The 18,230-nt window shown below is 46.6% G+C and overlaps 1 protein-coding gene across 1 annotated transcript; it reads left to right on the forward strand.

The window, feature by feature from the left end:
- The first annotated feature begins 1,318 nt into the window (after positions 1 to 1,318).
- Positions 1,319 to 17,007, forward strand: CASP2 (caspase 2). The gene is made up of 10 exons (XM_009899629.2): positions 1,319 to 1,672; positions 4,415 to 4,582; positions 6,196 to 6,271; positions 7,536 to 7,630; positions 9,065 to 9,241; positions 10,306 to 10,434; positions 10,869 to 10,959; positions 15,797 to 15,946; positions 16,034 to 16,143; positions 16,575 to 17,007. The coding sequence occupies exons 1-10, from the start codon at positions 1,523 to 1,525 to the stop codon at positions 16,707 to 16,709; spliced, it is 1,281 nt and encodes a 426-aa protein (XP_009897931.1). The 5' UTR covers positions 1,319 to 1,522; the 3' UTR covers positions 16,710 to 17,007.
- Positions 17,008 to 18,230: the final 1,223 nt, after the last annotated feature.

Raw genomic sequence — 18,230 nt, forward strand, 5'->3', positions numbered from 1 at the left:
TCCCTCCTGCATGTGCAAGCACGAGCACAAGCCACAATAAAAATCAGGACCTTTCTGAGTGCACCGAACTGCCCAGAGTCAGGAAGAACTGCAAGCGACCAGCACAACCAGCTAGCCAAAACAAAGCCCAATCATGCCACCAGTTACGATCGGTGGGATTCTGTCTTCAGGCATCTCTAGGGGTGATTTAGGCCTTTGGACTGTTGTCCTTTTAGCATCTGAAACTCCTGTGCGCTGAGCAAACACTGTCTGAGGCATTATGTGACAGCGGTTGGAGATCTGCTCCTGGTTAAACGGACGCTCACTTGCGCTTCCCTTGGTGCGAAACCTGCACTTCGCGAACCCTGTTCTTTCCCTGGTCACTACCGATCCCAGCGGATTTCAGCCGACACGTCAGCAGGGCGCGTTTAACAAACGCGCTAAAAACAGAAAAGCCACCGGGACCGGCAACGGCAGCTCTCTAGCTGCTAATTCTGCGGGTACGAAGAACCCCTCTCATTACCTCGCTGTGCCAGTCCAGGGCTCCCCGACCTGCCCGCCCCAACCCCGCGCCCCACGAACCAGCCCGGGAGCGGCCCCCAGCCTCCGGAAGTGACGCAAACGATGCTTCCGCGCGGCGATCCCCGCGGGAAGGGGCACCGCGCGCGCGCGCCTGCGGGGGGTTCGCGGCTGCGGCGTGTCTGGAGTCACAGAGCCGCGGAATCCTCTGGGTTGGGAAAGCCTTTTAAGATCATCCAGTCCAACCATTCTCTGACTCTACCAGATCTGGTGATAAGGCACGTCTCTCAGCATCATATCTCTGCCTTTTTTAAGCGCCTTCAAGGGATGGGAATTCAACCACCTCCCTGGCTCCAGTGTTTTGAGAAATGATGTTTCCCCGGTCCACCTCTTCTTCTCCAGGCTAAATAACCCCGATTCCTTCAGCTACTCCTCACAAGCCTCCTCCAGACCGTTCACCAGCTTTGTTGCCCTTCTCTGAACCTGTTCCAACACCTCAATGTCGTTCTTGTAGTGAGGGCCCCGAAACTGAACCCCATACTCAAGGTGTGGCCTCCCCAGCGCTGAGTACCGAGACACAATCGCTGCCCTGTTCCCGCCGTCCACACCGCTGCCGGGCAGCTCTCCAAAGGGAGGGGCTGTGGCGCGGCGCCCCTCCCCGGGCACGGCACTGGAGGAAGCGGGTTTGAATCGCTGGGGCCGCCGGGAAGGACGGACGGAAGGCGGGAGTTGTACGGCGGGAGCGGCGTTTGGTGGGGGCTGGTCCCGGGAGAGTGGGGAGCGCCTTGCCCCGGCCCGCGGCGCGGCTTGCCGCTGCCAGCCCCCGGCGCCTTCGACAGTCGGAGGTGGTGCGGAGCGCCTCCATCTCCGCCGATCCCCGCGGAGCCGCCGATCCAGGCCTATTCTGCACGCTGTCAGGCGGCCGCTGCCCGCGGAGTCTCTCTGTATCCTCCCGAGAAGAAAATTGGGAAGGGTCAGAGTGGCTCTGGCCGTTGATTTTGGCTTTGGTCTCCCTTCTACCAGGATGCTGGTTGCATGCGGCATGCAGCGATGCCACCAGGAAGCGCTGAAGAAGAACCGTGTGACGCTGGCAAAAGAGCTAGTTTTAAAAGAGCTGATGGAGCATATGATAGAGAAGGACATCATCACCATGGAGATGATGGAAATGATACAGGTATGCGGGTTCTACTCGAGTGCTCTCAAAGTTTTCATTCTTAGTTAAGCTCAACGTCATTCTTGGCAGCGGTAGCGTGCGTGTTACCTGCAGATATTAATGTGATTGCATTTGGAGAACACGAAAACAGTCTGGAGTTTGCTTGCATTACGCAGGAGAACTGTGAGCTGCTTTGGGCAATGTGGATTTTATCGGAAAGTTATTAAACGGTTGGCTTCACTGCTGGCATGTAGTTACAGCAGGTTGTGTTTGTGAGTCGGGTGGCATCTGCCGGTCCTTTGTTACGATTTTCTGCCTCTCTTTTTCGATTCGTAGAAGTAGGAGCAGTAGCTATTTCCAGAAGAATACCGTGGAAGTAAGTACAAGAATGTATTATAAGCCATCTTCTTGTGGCACCTTTCACTTAAAGAATTTGTACTTATATGTGTTTTTGTAAGCTGCCTGAAGAACCTGGCATGATCCAAGATTCTCAGATGAGAAATGCGGTTTGCAGGCAGTAGGTATTGTGAAAACAACTGGAATAGCTTGGCATTGCTTTCAGAGTTGTGATAATGCACTGAAAACTCTGCAGGATAAAGGACAGGTCTTCAAAGAGAAAGTAAACTGGAAAGAAAATGGGAACTTCTTAGACCCTTGATAGGGTTAGCGGGGCTGTCATAAGAGCTACCGGAAGAAAGGATTATCTGCAGGGCCTAGTGCAACATAAGTTCCAGGAATAAGAGCTTAATATATACAAATAGCAATAACAGCCTGATCAAGAGATCAGAGTGACTTGAACTACCGTTGCAGGATATGAAGCTGGAAATTGCAGCACAAAATAGATATCTGACAGAGGTTAGGAGGAAAGCGTTCAGAACTGGACCAGCAGTACTGAGACATGTGTTGTACTAGAAGGGCAGATACGAAAGGAACGTTTGCAGAATTGTTCTAATCATACCAGTGCTATAGAGAACAAAGAGTAAAGTGCATGAAAAAAAAACCTGGAGTCAAATCCACTTTGGCTTATCTTTCATTTTTCTATAGTAGGTCTGTGAATTTGCAGTAGCCTTCCACTCTCTGGCTCAGATTTGCACAAAGGTCTTGGCAGTGCTGTAGGTTGCCTGTTCTTGATTGTGATGCTAATCATGAACCTTAGTGAAAACAGGAGGCAAACACCTTTGTGTCTGGTGATAGAGGGTAGATTTTCCTGGATATTGTCTCTGACTGGTTCCGTACATCCACCTACTGCTCCAGGAATCCAGGAAATCAGGATCTGGATAAATAGTTCTGTTTGAAGCTGTGTTTCATAACAGATAACTTTGAAGGTCTGTGTTAAAAACACAACCATTTTACTGTTCATGTTGGTGTGATTTAAACTAAACAGAGGCATGACAAAATGGTTCTGGAAATAGGGGAGGATGAAATTTCAAGTGTGAGGTGCTAAGCCAGTACTGAAACTTTACCACAACTAAGAAGGTGGAAGGGGAGGATATTACAGGACGAGCTGCTGAAGACAAAGGTAGTTAATCTGTGTGAAGAGCTCGCAAGGAATGTGAAGGATGAGAAAAGAGTTTGTAGGTGTACGCTGGAGAGGAATTAATGAATGGGAGTAGATTCCTTTGGTGTTTAAAATGGAGACAGCAAGTAGGAACCCAGAGGAATTAATTTGAATTGGATTGTTCAATTTGAATTGGATTGTTCAAAAAGATATTAAAGAATCAGATATGTTTCATTTATAGCCACTTTCAAGAAAGCATAAAGGGAAAAAAAATGTGTTTACTATGTAGTGAAGCTGGTGCCTGTGTAATTAGCTAGGTGAAGGCTGAGAAGAAAGGGATTTCAAGCACAGAGCAAAAATGACAGTGGAAATTAAGTGTGACAGTGGAAACAGCATTTGTTCAGATGAAGTCCAAGGCATTAATGCCTTCTTGGCAGCATCACCTCTCTTCTTTTAACACCAAGGGATGACGTGAAATCTTTTGCTAGCAAAGCTTTACACACGTGGTTCCAGACTTTTCTCTGATTTTCCTGTGACTGAATGTGTAGTGTTAGGCTCTTAGTAGAAATTAAAGAGCTATAGGATTAATTCAGTGGCATTAATTTGGATACCAGATATTTTAGCATGAGCTGTTTTGCTGTGTTTTAGTTCCGCAGGGAAGGCTGTTACTGTGCAAATGATGTAATTTGTTGGCAGATGCCCAGTTGATATTCTGGCCTTTAGAACTTTTTGAGAATGCCTTACAGGTCCCTAAATGACATTTTTTGTTGTTACCTTTTCTCATGTAGTGCTGCTGTATATTACTCTGTTGGTCTAGATGTTACAGTGTGTGTATATAGAATCTTTTCAGAAATGGCTTTCACTTAGCACTTCCTGAGGGGTTTGTGTGAGACCATAAATTATTGGCAGCAGTAGAAGAATGTTCTGGACTTCACATATTCATTGAAGGAAAATAGAAACTGTTTCAACAGTATCTGGAAGTAAAGGTTTAGAGAGAGGGTACATTACTCTGTGTGCTGATGTATGAATTGTTTGCTTGCCCTGTTGTTCTGTACTCTCCCCTTGAGCTAACAGGAACAGAGGAATGGGGGTGAAATCAGCTAGGAAAAGCTATAAAAATGGGTCTAGCACAGCTAAGAGGAGTCCTGAAACATTTACATGAAGTAAAACAAAATTAGTTGTTGTGAAGTTTCATTGAAAATGAATTGTGTTAAGGTGTTACTTTGAGTGTGGGTTTTTTTTTTCTTTTTCCCCCTTGGATGCAGGCCAAGTCTGGGAGCTTCAGCCAGAATACAGAATTCCTCAATTTGCTGCCCAAGAGAGGCCCCAATGCCTTCTCAGCCTTCTGTGAAGCTCTGCGAGAAACCAAACAGCAGCATCTGGAGGCAGTGATCCTGAGGACATTATCCAGCCTGAGCCATGGGATTGTAAGGGTACAAGTTTAAAAACTCCTATGGATGGATTGCATTTCAGATTGCACTTGGGTCACAAGGTGATCTTATTCAAATGGGAAAACCCAAACTTGTTCACAAAGGATAAGGTTTCGTTGGGAATGGAAGTGTGCTAGCCTTAGTGAAAAGCAGAGGGGAAGGAGTTTCGTAAGATGATCATTTTCACACAGGTTTTCAAGGTGGTAAAGGTTAACCCCCTGCTCAAGCAGTGTCATCTTAAGCAGGTTGCCTGGAAGCCACCTGGATGTGGCTTTTTAATATCTCCAAGGATGGAGACTCCACAGGCTCTCTAGGCAACCCCCTCCAGTGCCCTGTCACTCACAGTAATAAAGTGTCCTGATGTTAAGAGGAAATATGTGTGTTTCAGTTTGCCATGTAACTGGGCACCACTGAAAGAGCCTGGTTCTCTCCTCTTTGCACCCTCTCTGCAGGTGTTTATACTGGCAAGATCCCCTGGAGCCTTTTTTCTTCTCCAGGCTGAACAGTCCCAGCTCTCTCAGCTTTTCCTCATATGTGAGTTGCGTCAGTCCCTTCACCATCTTTGTGGGCTGTTAGAATCTCTCTAGTATGTCTGTATCTGGACACAGGACTCCAGGTACAGCCTTGCCAGAGCTGAGTAGGGAAGAAGGATCATCTCCCTTGATCTGTTCTGCAGGTAGCATTCCTCCTAGCACAGCCCAGGATTTGGCATTCTTTGTGCCAAGGGCACCTTGATAGGTCCTGTTTAACTTGGTGTCCTTCAGGTCCCCCAGGCCATTTTCTGCCCAGCTGCTTTCCAGCTGGGTGGGCCCCAACCTGAACCAGCGCATGTCCTTGCTCCTCTGCAGCACTTTGCACGTCTCCTTACTGAGCTTCTGGACATTTTTACATCCAACATGTTCTTCATGAATGTGTCAAGAACCCAAAAGCTGCAAAGAAAGTATTTTCTCTGAAATATTTTCATCCAGTGTTCAAAAATGCTCTGAGTGGAAGGCTGCTTTAAGATAGTCCTCTTTGTTGAGAAGCACCTTCCTCCTTTTGTTATTTTTCTGTTCAGCTTTCCAGTCTCTGCAGTTGATAACTTTGGACTAAAGGAAGAGTTTAGCAAAGATTCAGTGTTCTTAATGCATTGATGAGGGTGGAAGATCACAGTAAACATCTTGTACACAAAGAAGGAAGAGCAGATGTTTGTGATGAGTGATGTTCCTTATTAAAATGTAGGATTTATTAGACTACCTTTTTCTTTCCAGTCATGCTTTACCATACAATGAAATCTTGAAAGCAAACAAAAAGATAGGAATCACTGGACAGAGCAGTTTCTGGGAAAAATAAGAAGGATATGATGAGCTGAGTGTAAAGTTTCCCAACTGGAGATTTGAGTGTAAGGACAGATGATCAAAGAAGGAAAGGAACTTTGCATTGACAAAAAGGCCTGCTGCTTTCTTGTCCTGAGGCTTCATAGCCATGTGAACCATGACAGTACTGTTTTAAATAGGTGTTTGCAAAAGCAGGTGCCTTATTCCATGACACCCACAGGTCTGTACCATAGAGAAAAAAACAGCTGGTTTATGCTACTCTTTTTCATGGATGTCTTGGATGTCTTGAATGTCTTGTAGATTGAACACTGTTACGGGTCAGACCTTCCGTTCCCTGCCAGTGAGTCGTGCCATTCGAAGAGGCCGCGCTGGATTGGTGAGTCACACAGGACAGCATGAGCACTTGGCTCGCTGGCTGGCTGCCTCTAATTCCTTAATATCCCCTTAACTCTAGCAATAAGCTTGTCACAGGAATGATAATTCCTGACTGTCATTCTGTTAGGCTAGAAAATGAAAGTGAAATAGCATCCTGGACAAGAGAACCCAATCACACTTGGTCAGCTTCATTCATTCTCACAGGAACCTTTGCTGCTTAAACAGCACCTGTCAGTAAAACTGTAGATTTTTCAAAGACTTTCTTTAAGGTTTATAATGAAAGAGTTTAATATAACTAGAGCTGTGAAAAGATTCTGATTTGGGGCAGTATTTCTTAACTTTGTCTTCTTTCTTGGCAAAATACAAGGCCAAATGTATGTTCCATGGGCCCAGCACAGATTGCTGTAGCTTCTGTGGAGTGCATTAAACCAGCTTTTCTTTAGCAAGCATTGAAGGGTAGCAAGCATTGCTGAAATGCATCTCCTTGCTAGTTTTTTATGTTGCCTCTGGTAATGTTTAAAGTCCTCATGATCCTTAACCACAACTTTGACTGTGCTGGTTGCTAGCAGCTCTCCCTAGTGTCAAAGAACACTAGCGAGATGCCTTCAGTGTTTTTATGGCTCTGTGCTGGACTCTTTCAAGCAATTTCCTGAGATCCTTCTTGACCTGAGGGACCCAGAACTGGACACAATACTCCAGATGTGGCCTCACCAGGGCAGGGTAGAGGGGGAGAAGACCTCTCTCAACCTACTCACCACAGCCCTTCTAATCCACCCCAGGATGTCCTTGGCCTCCTTGGCCACCAGGGCACATTGCTGGCTCATGGGCATCCTTCTGTCCAGCAGGACCCCAAGGTCCCTTTCCCCAGAGCTGTTCTCCAGCAGGTTAGTCCCCAACTTATCCAGGTCCATGGGGTTGTTCTTTCCCAGATGCCAGACTCTACACTTGACCTTGTTGGATTTCATTCAGCCTCTCCCCACATTTGCCAGGTCTTGGATAAGGCATATAAGAAAAAAAAATAGTTGCCAATTAAATGATATAAAAAGAAGAAAACTATCCCATTCCACTACTTTTTTGGTGTTTGTTGTTTTCTGCTGTGTTTTGTTGTGTGTCTCTAGTTCCTGATCAAGTAAAATTCTTGGAGATCTGAAAAGGACAATACAGGAATGTGCCTAAAACCATAGTGCTCAGCACTTGCAATTACTGGCTAGCTGCAGAGGCTTTGTAATTGAAATTTCTGTTATTGGTGTGTTTGTTGTGCACAGAACAACTGGAATGTTCCTTGAATGATGGAGGTGATCCCTCAGTTCCTCCAGTGAAGTACTGCACTCCTGAATTTTATAAGGATCATCAGCACTTGGTAAGTAGTTGACAAAGTATTTCCTTAAGATGGAAAAGACTGAGGTGTTTGGATATTTAAAGTGGACACACGGGTCATTGTGGTTGTGGAACTACAAGGTCTGCCAAGTCTTGTTAGGTTTGTAGTTGTTATTCACAAGTGTCAAGACACTCTCAGAACTTCTGTAACTCTACAGAAATGTGTGCCTCTGGTTCTTGTTCATGAAGAACTTTGTGCAGTGCTGTCCGTTCTGCTGCTCTGTGTAAGCTGTCAGTGTTACTGTTTCCTAGTTCTTTGTAGGCATCCTCATCTCCTGTGTGGTGACACACCTGCAAATGACACTTAAGACACTGCAGCTGTGTTCAAGCACTAGTCACAGTCTTGGTCCTTTTAATTCCAAACTGTACCTGAAAGATTTCTCCTTAGGCTCAAGAACCAGCTTAGGTTTCTGTGCTGGGTAGGATTGCTTAGAACACCTTGAATTTCTCCTCCTGCAGCAGCTGAAGTCTGGTTGCTCTTTGTTTCGTTTGCAAAGCAGAGACTGGTGAGGTGGACTTCAGGGAAGAAACTAAATAATTGTATAGAATGGAGCATACACTTCTCTAGGGTTACACAAGGTGGTAACACTTGGGTCACAGGTTCTGTGTACAGCAGAAGGAATTACTATTGTGGGTTTTAACTGTTGGAGAGGCCTAATTGGACAGTGATGTGTGAGCTTGGCTTGGCTCCTACCATGTCTGTGCCTGGATGCACCTTACCTGATGTGCTCCTTTGGTATTCAGTTTTACTTCCAGTTTACAGTAGCTGGTTGGCTATTGATTTGTTGTTGTTAGAGTGGGGAGAGGCAGAGAGGGAACTTCATTTGAAGACAGCCCTCTAAACTTTAGTTCTTTTCCTCTTAATCTTTCTTGCCAGCCACATGACTTCCAGGATCACTGACCAACAGCCTTTGCTATTACAGTTGCCCTCACATTGTATTGTACTGCTCCCAGCTATTACCTGCTCCCAGAAATGTTAGGTAACTTCTACTGGTGTTGTCCAAAGGCCTTTGATGGGGATGGTGGAAACAGATGGGGCTCTGGTGGCATGAGGATAGGGAAGGGGAAAAAAGTTAGCAAGAACAATTCCCAGGTTGAAATGGAAAAGCTGTGTTTGTTAAAATGAGAAGACAAGACAACATGCTAGTGTAACATCTTAGTAACAGTGTTGTAGGGTCATGACTTGTGGAGACTTGAAGAATTGTCTTTGGGACTCTTTGGAATACAAATATTTGTTGTGTTGGGGTTTTTTGGTTAAAAAAGCAAACTTCAGAGATTTGACCTCTCATGGTTTTGTGCCTTGGCAGTCAATGCATCCTGGACAGGACATTGATTTGGTGTGCAGGGATTGCTGTTCTACTCTTGACACTATTTCCTGGTGTACTCTAAATGTACCCATTTCAAATCTTCTTCCCAGGCATACAAGCTGGTATCAGAGCCCCGAGGCCTGGCACTTATCATCAGCAACGTGCACTTCAGCAGCGAGAAGGAGCTGGAGTACCGCGCAGGGGGGGATGTGGACTGTACTTCCCTGCAGGTGCTTTTCAAGCACCTTGGCTATCAAGTGACAGTCTGTCATGATCAGACTGCACAGGTAAGAGGCATGGATCCCAGCACTTCACAGTCAGTATGGGTGGGAGTGTGTAAAGGTTCATGTCAACATCTCAGGAGATTCCCTTGAACAGGAATCTGTGGATGGTCACTTAGGGGTTTCCAGAGAAGGGCAACGAGGCTGGGGAGAGGCCTCGAGCACAAGCCCTACGAGGAGAGGCTGAGGGAGCTGGGGTTGTTTAGCCTGGAGAAGAGGAGGCTCAGGGGAGACCTCATTGCTCTCTACAACTACCTGAAGGGAGGTTGTAGCCAGAAGTGGATTGGTCTCTTCTCCCAGGCAACCAGCACCAGAACAAGAGGACACAGTCTCAAGATGTGCCAGGGGAAGTTTAGGCTGGAGGTGAGAAGAAAGTTCTTCACTGAGAGAGTTGTTAGGTATTGGAATGGGCTGCCTAGGGAGGTGGTGGAGTCACCGTCCCTGGAGGTGTTCAAGAGGGGATTGGACGTGGCAGTTGGTGCCATGGTTTAATCATGAGGTGCTGGGTGACAGGTTGGACTTGATGATCTTTGAGGTCTCTTCCAACCTTGGTGATTCTGTGAAAATAAGGTTCAAAGTGATGCTGTCTGTTCACGGACCAACAAACATGCAGAAGCTTGGAAGGGGAAGGACTTAAAATGGAAAGTAGGATCAGAGAGGATCACAAGTGGTCCTTCTGTAGTCTGAGTGTAGTGCAGAGAACAAGAATGTCATAGTGGTATTGGGTTGAAGGTTGGACTCAATGATCTTAGAAGTCTTTTCCAACTTAAATAATTCTGTGATTCTGTGTTAAATCCACATGTACCAACTCGGGTACTTGCTGCATGGCCTTCTTGCCCCAAGTCATTCCTCTCTCACAGTGTTATGCTTTAGATGCAATGCTCCATAAAACAAGAGCAGCTTGCTGAGGTTTCTTTGTGGACCATGTCTTTTGTCCTGGGTTTGTTTCATAACAAGAGGGCCATTTGTGGGTTTCATACAATCGTATTCCCCTGTATGCTGACCCAGTTTCCCTTTGTAAATCTAGAAAGCATCAAAGCACTTTTACATTTTTTTTCTCTCTCTTCCAGGAGATGCAGAACACATTGGAGAGCTTCTCTAAGCTGCCAGATCATCAGAGTGTGGATTCCTGCATTGTAGCTTTACTCTCCCATGGTGTGGAGGGGGCTGTTTATGGCAGTGATGGTAAACTGCTGCAGGTATATTGCTGGGTCCTCAGGTGGTGGGGCAGGTTATCACCTGGAAAGTAACAACAAAAGGGGCAGGGGGGAGCTAAAAATTGAAATAATGAGAGACTGAGATTGGTTGATTGATCTATTAAAGAGAAAATGAGAGCTTGTGGGAAGAAAGGGTCAGGATGTTGCCAGTGAGAGGTCTGTAAGATAATAGCATAGAAATAGGGCAAGTAGGGCAAATGACTCTATTCTCTCTTGCTGCACAAGGATTAGATAGAGTGCATGAGCTGAAGTCAGCAGGAGCTGGGAGAGAGGGATGTGTTCATCATGTGGTGATTTGGAGCTAAAAGAGAAAATGGCAGGAATGGTGAGGTAGTAATCAAAACACAGGGAAGCAAGGTGAGCCCAGGTCTGGCTCAGAGAGGGCTGCACTGACTTGTATTTGTCGTGTTTCTCAGCTGCAGGAGGCTTTCCGGCTCTTTGACAACGCAAACTGTCCAAATCTGCAGAACAAGCCCAAGATGTTCTTCATCCAGGCCTGTCGGGGAGGTGAGTGCCCTGGTGCTGACGGCCCCATGTCTGGCATGCCATCGAGGCCCAGCTCACACACACGCACCCCACACCTTCAACTTGCTGTCAACTCTCCTCTTTGCTTCTCTCAGGTGTAAGTGGGACCCACACTCACCTCCTGCCCTGCTGCTGCCACTGCATCTGTTGCTCTGTAAGTGTCCCTTGCTCTGTGTGAGGTGTGTGCATTGACTTGCAGCCCCCAGAGCACCACAGTGACATGAAGCCCTGTCAGATCCCACTCCCATGCTGAGGTTTTCTGTTGCTGTGCCTGCAGTAGTGGGAGTGGGGCATGTGATGCATCCCCTTGCAGCACAGCATGAGGCACTGCACTAGCAGTCCTGTGCACAGGGAGTCTTGCTTGAGGTCCTATCTTTCTCCTGACTATGGATGTTTTGTCTTGTGTGTTGCCTCTTGAACTTTCAAAGTTAACACCAAGTCTTTGTATCTGTTTATGTGTTTGTTTATTTTTTCATTATGCTGTCAGTTTTCAATCTTCAACTGACCTCTGATGGAATCACAGTATCATTTTGGTTGAAAAAGACCTTTTAAGATCATCAAGTCCAGCCATTCTCTGTCAGATCTGGTGCTAACCCATGTCCCTCAGCTCCACATCTCTGCCTCTTTTAAACACTTCCAGGCGTGGGGATTCAGCCACCTCCCTGAAGGGCCTCTTCCAGTGGTTGAGAACCCTTTCAGTCAAGAAGCTTCTTCTAATATCCAGCCTAAATCTCCTCTGGTGCACCTTGAGACCAGTTCCTCTCATTGCATGACTTGTTACTAGAAAGATGAGACCAAAACCCACCTTGTTCCAACCTCCTTTCAGGGAGTTGTAAGGAGTGAGAAGGTCTCCCCTCAGCCTCCTTTTCTCCATGAAGAGCAACCCCAGTTCTTTCAGCCATTCTTCCTAAGTCCTGTTCTGCAGACCCTTCATCAGCTTGGTTGTCCTTTTCTGGGTCTACTTCAGCACCTCAGTATCCTTTCCTTACACTCTTCCCACTTGCTGTTGTAGAATTCTTATCCCCTGTTGTACAGAATTCTTGTCTTCATTCTCACCGACTTGGTCTTTTTTCCACCCTTTCTGTTCCATTTTTCATCTGTAACTCTGCTCTCTGTTTTCCCTCCTTTTGTAGCTAACCACACATCTGAATTAACTTCCTTTCACATCTACTGAGGACCAGGTTTTTCTCTCAAAGTTTTGGACTGTTTCTGAGATCTGTGTGACGCTACAGATACTCCAAAGAGAAATTCTGGCTTTCAGAGCTTTGGGGGTTCTCTTTGACAGAGTTTTCAGAGCTTTGGGGGTTCTCTTTGACAGAGTTTTTCCCAGTGTGTATGATTATTTTTTTCTTTCTTTTCCCTTGTTCCTTGCAGTTCTTTCCCTTCTTTTTTATTTTTAGCAGAGCTTTATAGATTGTCCTCTAGCCAAGAGGATGTTTCATTCACAGAACCACAGAATGGTAGGGGTTGGAGATCATCCAGTCCAACCCCCCTGCCAGAGCAGCATCACCTAGGGCAGGTCACACAGGAGCACATCCAGGTGGGTTTGGAGTGTCTCCAGAGAGGGAGACTCCACAACCTCTCTGGGCAGCCTGCTCCAGGGCTCTGGCACCCTCACAGGAAACAACTTTCTCTTTATGTTCACATGGAACCTCCTCTGCTTCAGCTTGCACCCATTGCCCCTTGTCCTGTCATTGGACATCCCTGAGCAGAGCCTGGCTCCAGCCTCCCCACACTGCCCTGCACATCCTGATCAACATGAATGAGGTCACCCCTCAGGCTCCTCTGCTCCAAGCTCAAGAGCCCCAGCTCCCTCAGCCTTTCCTCAGCAGGGAGATGTTCCACTGCCTTCAGCATCTTTGTGGCTTTGTGCTGGACTCTCTGAAGAAATTTCATGAGATCCTTCGTGACCTGAGGGTCCCAGAACTGGACACAATACTCCAGATGTGGCCTCACCAGGGCAGGGTAGAGGGGGAGAAGACCTCTCTCAACCTACTCACCACAGCCCTTCTAATCCACCCCAGGATGTCCTTGGCCTCCTTGGCCACCAGGGCACATTGCTGGCTCAAGGGCATCCTTCTGTCCACCAGGACCCCAAGGTCCCTTTCCCCGGAGCTGCTCTCCAACAAGTCAGTCCCCAACCTATCCAGTCCCTAACCTATCTAGGTCCATGGAATTGTTCTTTCCCAGATGCCAGGCTACCCTTGGCCTTACTGGATTTCACCTGTTACCAGTTTGTGTTTAATTCCACTACAGAGAAAAAGCTAAAGTCTGCATGAAGATTTTTGGCATTCAAAAATGCAACATTTGATTCTTCTAAGCATTTGGAATATTGTAAGCTGCATGTTTGCAATAGGAATTGAATGTGATTGCTTTGCTTAGGTCATTGAAACTGTAGACACTGTGAATATACAGATTCAGAACAGTGTGGAATGAGTGTAACAAGCCAGAATTTGGTAATTAGGTTTATTTGACTCTATAATTACTGTAATGAGTCTGTTCCCATCAACAGATCAGGCTTGGCTTTCCTATGTGATGAAAGGCATGAAAAAAGAAAGTGGTTAAAAATGGAAACATTTTCATTGCAACCTTAGAGATGATGAAACCTGAAAGGAGGTTGGAGTGAGGCTGGTGTTGGTTTCTCTTCTCAAGTAACCAGGGACAGGAAGAGAGGAAATGGGTTTGAGTTGTGCCAGGGGAGGTTTAGATTGGACATGAGGACAAACTTCACAGAGAGAGTGGTGAGGGGTTGAAACAGGCTGCCCAGGGAGATGATGGAGTCACCATCCTGGAGGTGTTCAAGAAGCTGTAGATGTGGTGCCTTAGGATATGTTTTAATGGTCATGGTAGGTGGGTTACAGTTGGACTCAAAGAGCTTAAAGGTCTTTTCCAGCCTAATGGTTTTGTGCTTCTATGAAGGAACTTGGAGTAACCATGACATTCTGAGCTATGGAACCTTAATCACAGTCTGTGTCTAGCTTGTCAGACAGCCATACCCACTGCTGCTGTCATGATGGATGTAGAGAGCAATGCTCCTGACTTAGGAACCAGCCATTTCCTCTGTGTAGCTATGAAATGCCCCCTGTGCCACTGCCTGTCAAAGGCTTACAAATCTCAATGCATTTCTTGAGCATGAGCTAGCAACAGAAAACCCAGAGGCACATCAGAACAGGAAGGCCTCTGAAATGGGTGCTTATGCCTTCTAAAACTAGAATTTGAGACATGCTGTTAGAAGTAGGTTGGATAGTGGATGCTCATCTTACAAAACAGAAGGGCAAAACTATCTAGAGAAGCTGTGAAATGTCATTTTTCATACAACAGAGCTGTACTCTGGAAGTTAACTGCCACTAAGCAGTTAATCCAGATTACAATGGAAACTCTACCAACAGCATCCTGGCCTTGATAAGCAGCATGACCAGGGAAGTGATTGTTCCCCTGTACTCCCCTGTACCCTGGTGAGGTGACACCTTGAGTACTGGGTTCACTTTTGGGGCCCTCACTACAAGAAGGACATTCAGGTGTTGGATTGGGTCCAGAGAAGAACAACCGAGTCTGGAGATAGGTCTTGTGAGAAGCAGCTGAGGGAACTTGGGTTGATCAGCCTGGAGAAAAGGAGGCTGAGGGGAGACCTCAGTCCTTACCACTATCTGAAGGGAGGTTGTAGTGAGGTGGTGGTTGGTCTCTTCTCCCTAGTAACAAGTGAGAGGATGAAAGGATATGGCCTTATGTTGTCGCAGGGGAAGTTTGGATTGGATAAGAGAAGCAGCTTCTCCATTGGAAAGGTTTTCAGGCACTGGAAGAGGCTGCTCAGGGAGGTGGTTGAACCCCCATGCCTGAAGGTGTTTAAAGAGGCAGAGATGTGGTGCTGAGGGACCTGGTTTAGCAACAGCCTTGGCAGAGTTAGAGAAGGGGTGGACTGGATGATCTGAAAGGGCTTTTCCAACCCAAACCATTCTGTGATTCTGTGTGAACAACCAACTGAGAATATCCACACCCGTCATATAGCACAGACTAATGAGTCCTGGGAAGGACATGAAATGCTCTCCAAGACTTAAGGCAATCTCCATGTACTGGAGGTCTCTCTCTCATGTTTGTGGTGAAATTGTTTTGAATTTTACTATTACACAGTTTATGCTTTTGATTGAAACAAGTGATGCTATGGTCAGCATTTAGGACTAGGTGAGATTCCTGCTCTGTTTTCTTGATGTCTTGGAGGCAGACCTTAGCAACTAAAATTGCAGTTCTCATTGGAGTTCTGCAGTAAGGAGGGAGTTGGCATTGAAAAGCAGACTGAGCAGTTTGGGACATTTCTAAGGTTGGTAAAAGTGGAAAAACTTCTAGGGCTTTGCATTGCATTGTTTAATGCATGGTGAGGAGCTGTCAGAAGCTGCTTTCTGGTTGTCCCATGATCTGCATAGGAATGGAAGGTGGGAATCACACAATTGTCAGGGTTGGAAGGCACCTAAAAGATCCTCTAGTTCCAACCCCCCTGCCATGGGCAGGGACACTTCACACTAGATCAGGTTGCTCAGAGCCTCATGCAGACTGGCAGTGGCTAGGCTGAGCAGGTTCAGCAGTTGCTGCAGGAGTCTACAGAGGAACATTCAGATGAGTTTTAAAAAGCATCTGAAGAAGCTTAAAGTTCCTGCAAAAGCCTTCTGCTTGACAGCAGCTGTGGCATTGCTGGCCAGAGCCTGGACACAGAGGAAGTACAGGAAAAGTGCATCCAGTAATTCAGAACAATTTCTTTTTTTGGTATTTATTTTCTTCTACCTTCCCTCCCCCTCCTCCTCTATTGCCCCTCTCTCCCCTGACCCAGATGAGACAGACCGGGGAGTGGATCAGAGAGATGGGAAGGAGTGGTCCAGTTGCCCAGGCTGCGAGCAGGCTGATGCCAACAAGGAGGAGAACCCCAAGCTGCGGCTGCCCACCTGCTCTGACATGATTTGTGGATATGCTTGTCTGAAAGGTACTGGGGAGAGGCCCTACTTCAGGGCTTGAGGAGGTGCTGTCTGTGTGTTCCCTGGAAGCTTCACCTTGCACACCTCTTTCTCAGGCACAGCTGCCATGCGGAACACGAAGCGTGGGTCCTGGTATGTGGAGGCACTCACAGCAGTGTTTGCAGAGGACTCTCGAGACACTCACGTGGCTGACATGTTGGTAAAGGTAACTAAGCTGGGAGGCCTTTCCTCTCCCAGACTTGACTTCTTTCTGAAGTGCCTTCCAGTGCCTCAGATTGCAATTAGAGCAGTTGCTCTAGCCTCATGTGTGGCACAATCAGTACTTCTTGCCCCATTTCTATATATTTATAAGCAGTTCTGCTGCAGTTGAGCCAAAGTACAGAAGTCCTTTCTGTACCTCCTTCCATTCCAGCTGTACAGCTGCAAGGTGAAGTTATGAGAAGAAGTAATCTGGCTTGCCAAGAATCCCTTCTCTTCTGCAGCAATAGAGGGGTTTTGAGATTGGTTCATTCCCTGAACATATCAAATAGAATCACAGAATGGCTTCAGTTGGAAAAGTCCCTTAGGATGAGCGTTTCCTTTCTTTTGCTTTCTGAATCCTCACAGTACTGTCATGTCTTGTGCTCTCACACCCAGGTGAACCGGCAGATCAAGCAGCGGGAAGGTTATGCCCCAGGCACAGAATTTCACCGCTGCAAGGAAATGTCAGAATATTGCAGCACGCTCTGCCAGGACCTTTACCTGTTTCCTGGCTATGTGCCAGGGAAATAGCCCTGCCAGCTCTGTTGGAAGAGGGATACTGCCAAAGCTGAACTCTGTGTGGATGTCCACGGGCTGTTACATCAGATGTCGAAGCAGGAATGCCTTGCATCTGGCCAGGCCACCTCTCCGTGGCTTTCTCTAAAACAAGCTGGCACTCTCTTTGTAACCTGACACAGTTCAGTTTAAAATCCCAATACCCTGACTTACTCCCTATGCATGGGAATTGAGGGAAAGAGGATCACCACTGGAACTAGGAAGAAGTGGGAGGAGCCTTTGGAAGGACCTTTGTAAGTGAAGTGAACGTGAGAAGGGGAACAGAGGATACAGTTGGTGGGCTTTTAAAGTTAAACCTATCTTAAAGGAAAATTATTCTGGAAAAGCTCTTTACCTTATGCTGGTATTGTACAATCTTTAACACTTTCTGTCTGGGTCCTCATGCACAACACTCAGCTTTTGTGCACAGTAGTAAAGGGCTCCCCAGTGAGGAAGAATCCTTCCCTTCAGAATGGAAGGCTGTTGACGCTCTGAAATCTGTCCTGAGCACTTCAGTTATGTTTTCTGTGTGTTCCTTCTGTAGCCAAGTTACCAGGAGAACTTCAGGACATCCCAGCTTATCAACAACACCAACAGATGCAGAATGTCTCATACAGAAAGATGAACCTACATAAACTTCCCCAGAAAGAGTTTTGCATCTAGATTTTCTGGATTAGCTTCTTTGAGTCCCAGGAGTGAACAAATGCTTGGAATACCCCTGTGGAGGAATGTGTCTGCCGTGGCACCTGTGTCACATGGGGATTCCCCCAACTTCTCAGGAGTCTATAATTGCACTGCACAGCTGCCTTGTGCAAAGGTCTCTTCTGGTGAATCAACAAAGTCACTGAAGGCAGCTCTTTGCAGTCTCAGTGTGGTGCTTGAATTGTTTATCCCTGCAGTTTCTTTCCTTTCCCAAGGGGAGCGTTTCACATTCTTACCCTGTGTGGGCAATTTCCTCTCTCCAGCCACGATCATTTGAAGCAGTTTCCCACCTAATCTTGTTTGCAAAGTGACATTCTAAGAAATGTTGTGGCATCATTCATCACTTCTGGAAATTGTCTACAGTCTCTTCATGCTGTAACTTGTCTCTAGCTTATGTCCAGTGGCAGTTACTCCCATGGAACATGGGAGGTGGGTGTTCTTCTCATGTTCTGGTAGAGCCTAGATCCTGGTAGATGTGGCCTACAGCTGTTCACTTGAGTCTCAACCTTCTCCATTTTGCATCAGGAAGCAGGCATAGATCCTGGCTTACTCTTTTTATGTAAGTGTGGCTTTACAAATGTTTCTTCAGGATAGAATTATGAATAGGAAGCACAAAGGGATGTGGAGGGAGGCTGGGAAATGAGGCACGTGGGGGTTTTACTGTTCTGCCTGCAAAAAGGAAGGCTGCATTTTGCTTCAGCTGCCAGGGATGCAGCCTGGACTTTGAATCTTGCACTTAACTTGAGCACAACATGATGGACAACAAGGATCCTCCTTGCCAATTGGTGCCTTACT

Source organism: Dryobates pubescens, chromosome 15, assembly GCF_014839835.1.
Source record: "Dryobates pubescens isolate bDryPub1 chromosome 15, bDryPub1.pri, whole genome shotgun sequence".
NCBI lineage: Eukaryota > Metazoa > Chordata > Aves > Piciformes > Picidae > Dryobates > Dryobates pubescens.

Coding starts and splice junctions, on each gene's coding strand:
- CASP2 (XM_009899629.2), top strand. CDS start 1,523: ATGCTGGTTGCATGCGGCATGCAGCGATGCCACCAGGAAGCGCTGAAG. Junction 6,272..7,535: donor GAAGAGGCCGCGCTGGATTG/GTGAGTCACACA, acceptor TGTTGTGCACAG/AACAACTGGAATGTTCCTTG. Junction 9,242..10,305: donor GTCATGATCAGACTGCACAG/GTAAGAGGCATG, acceptor TCTCTCTTCCAG/GAGATGCAGAACACATTGGA.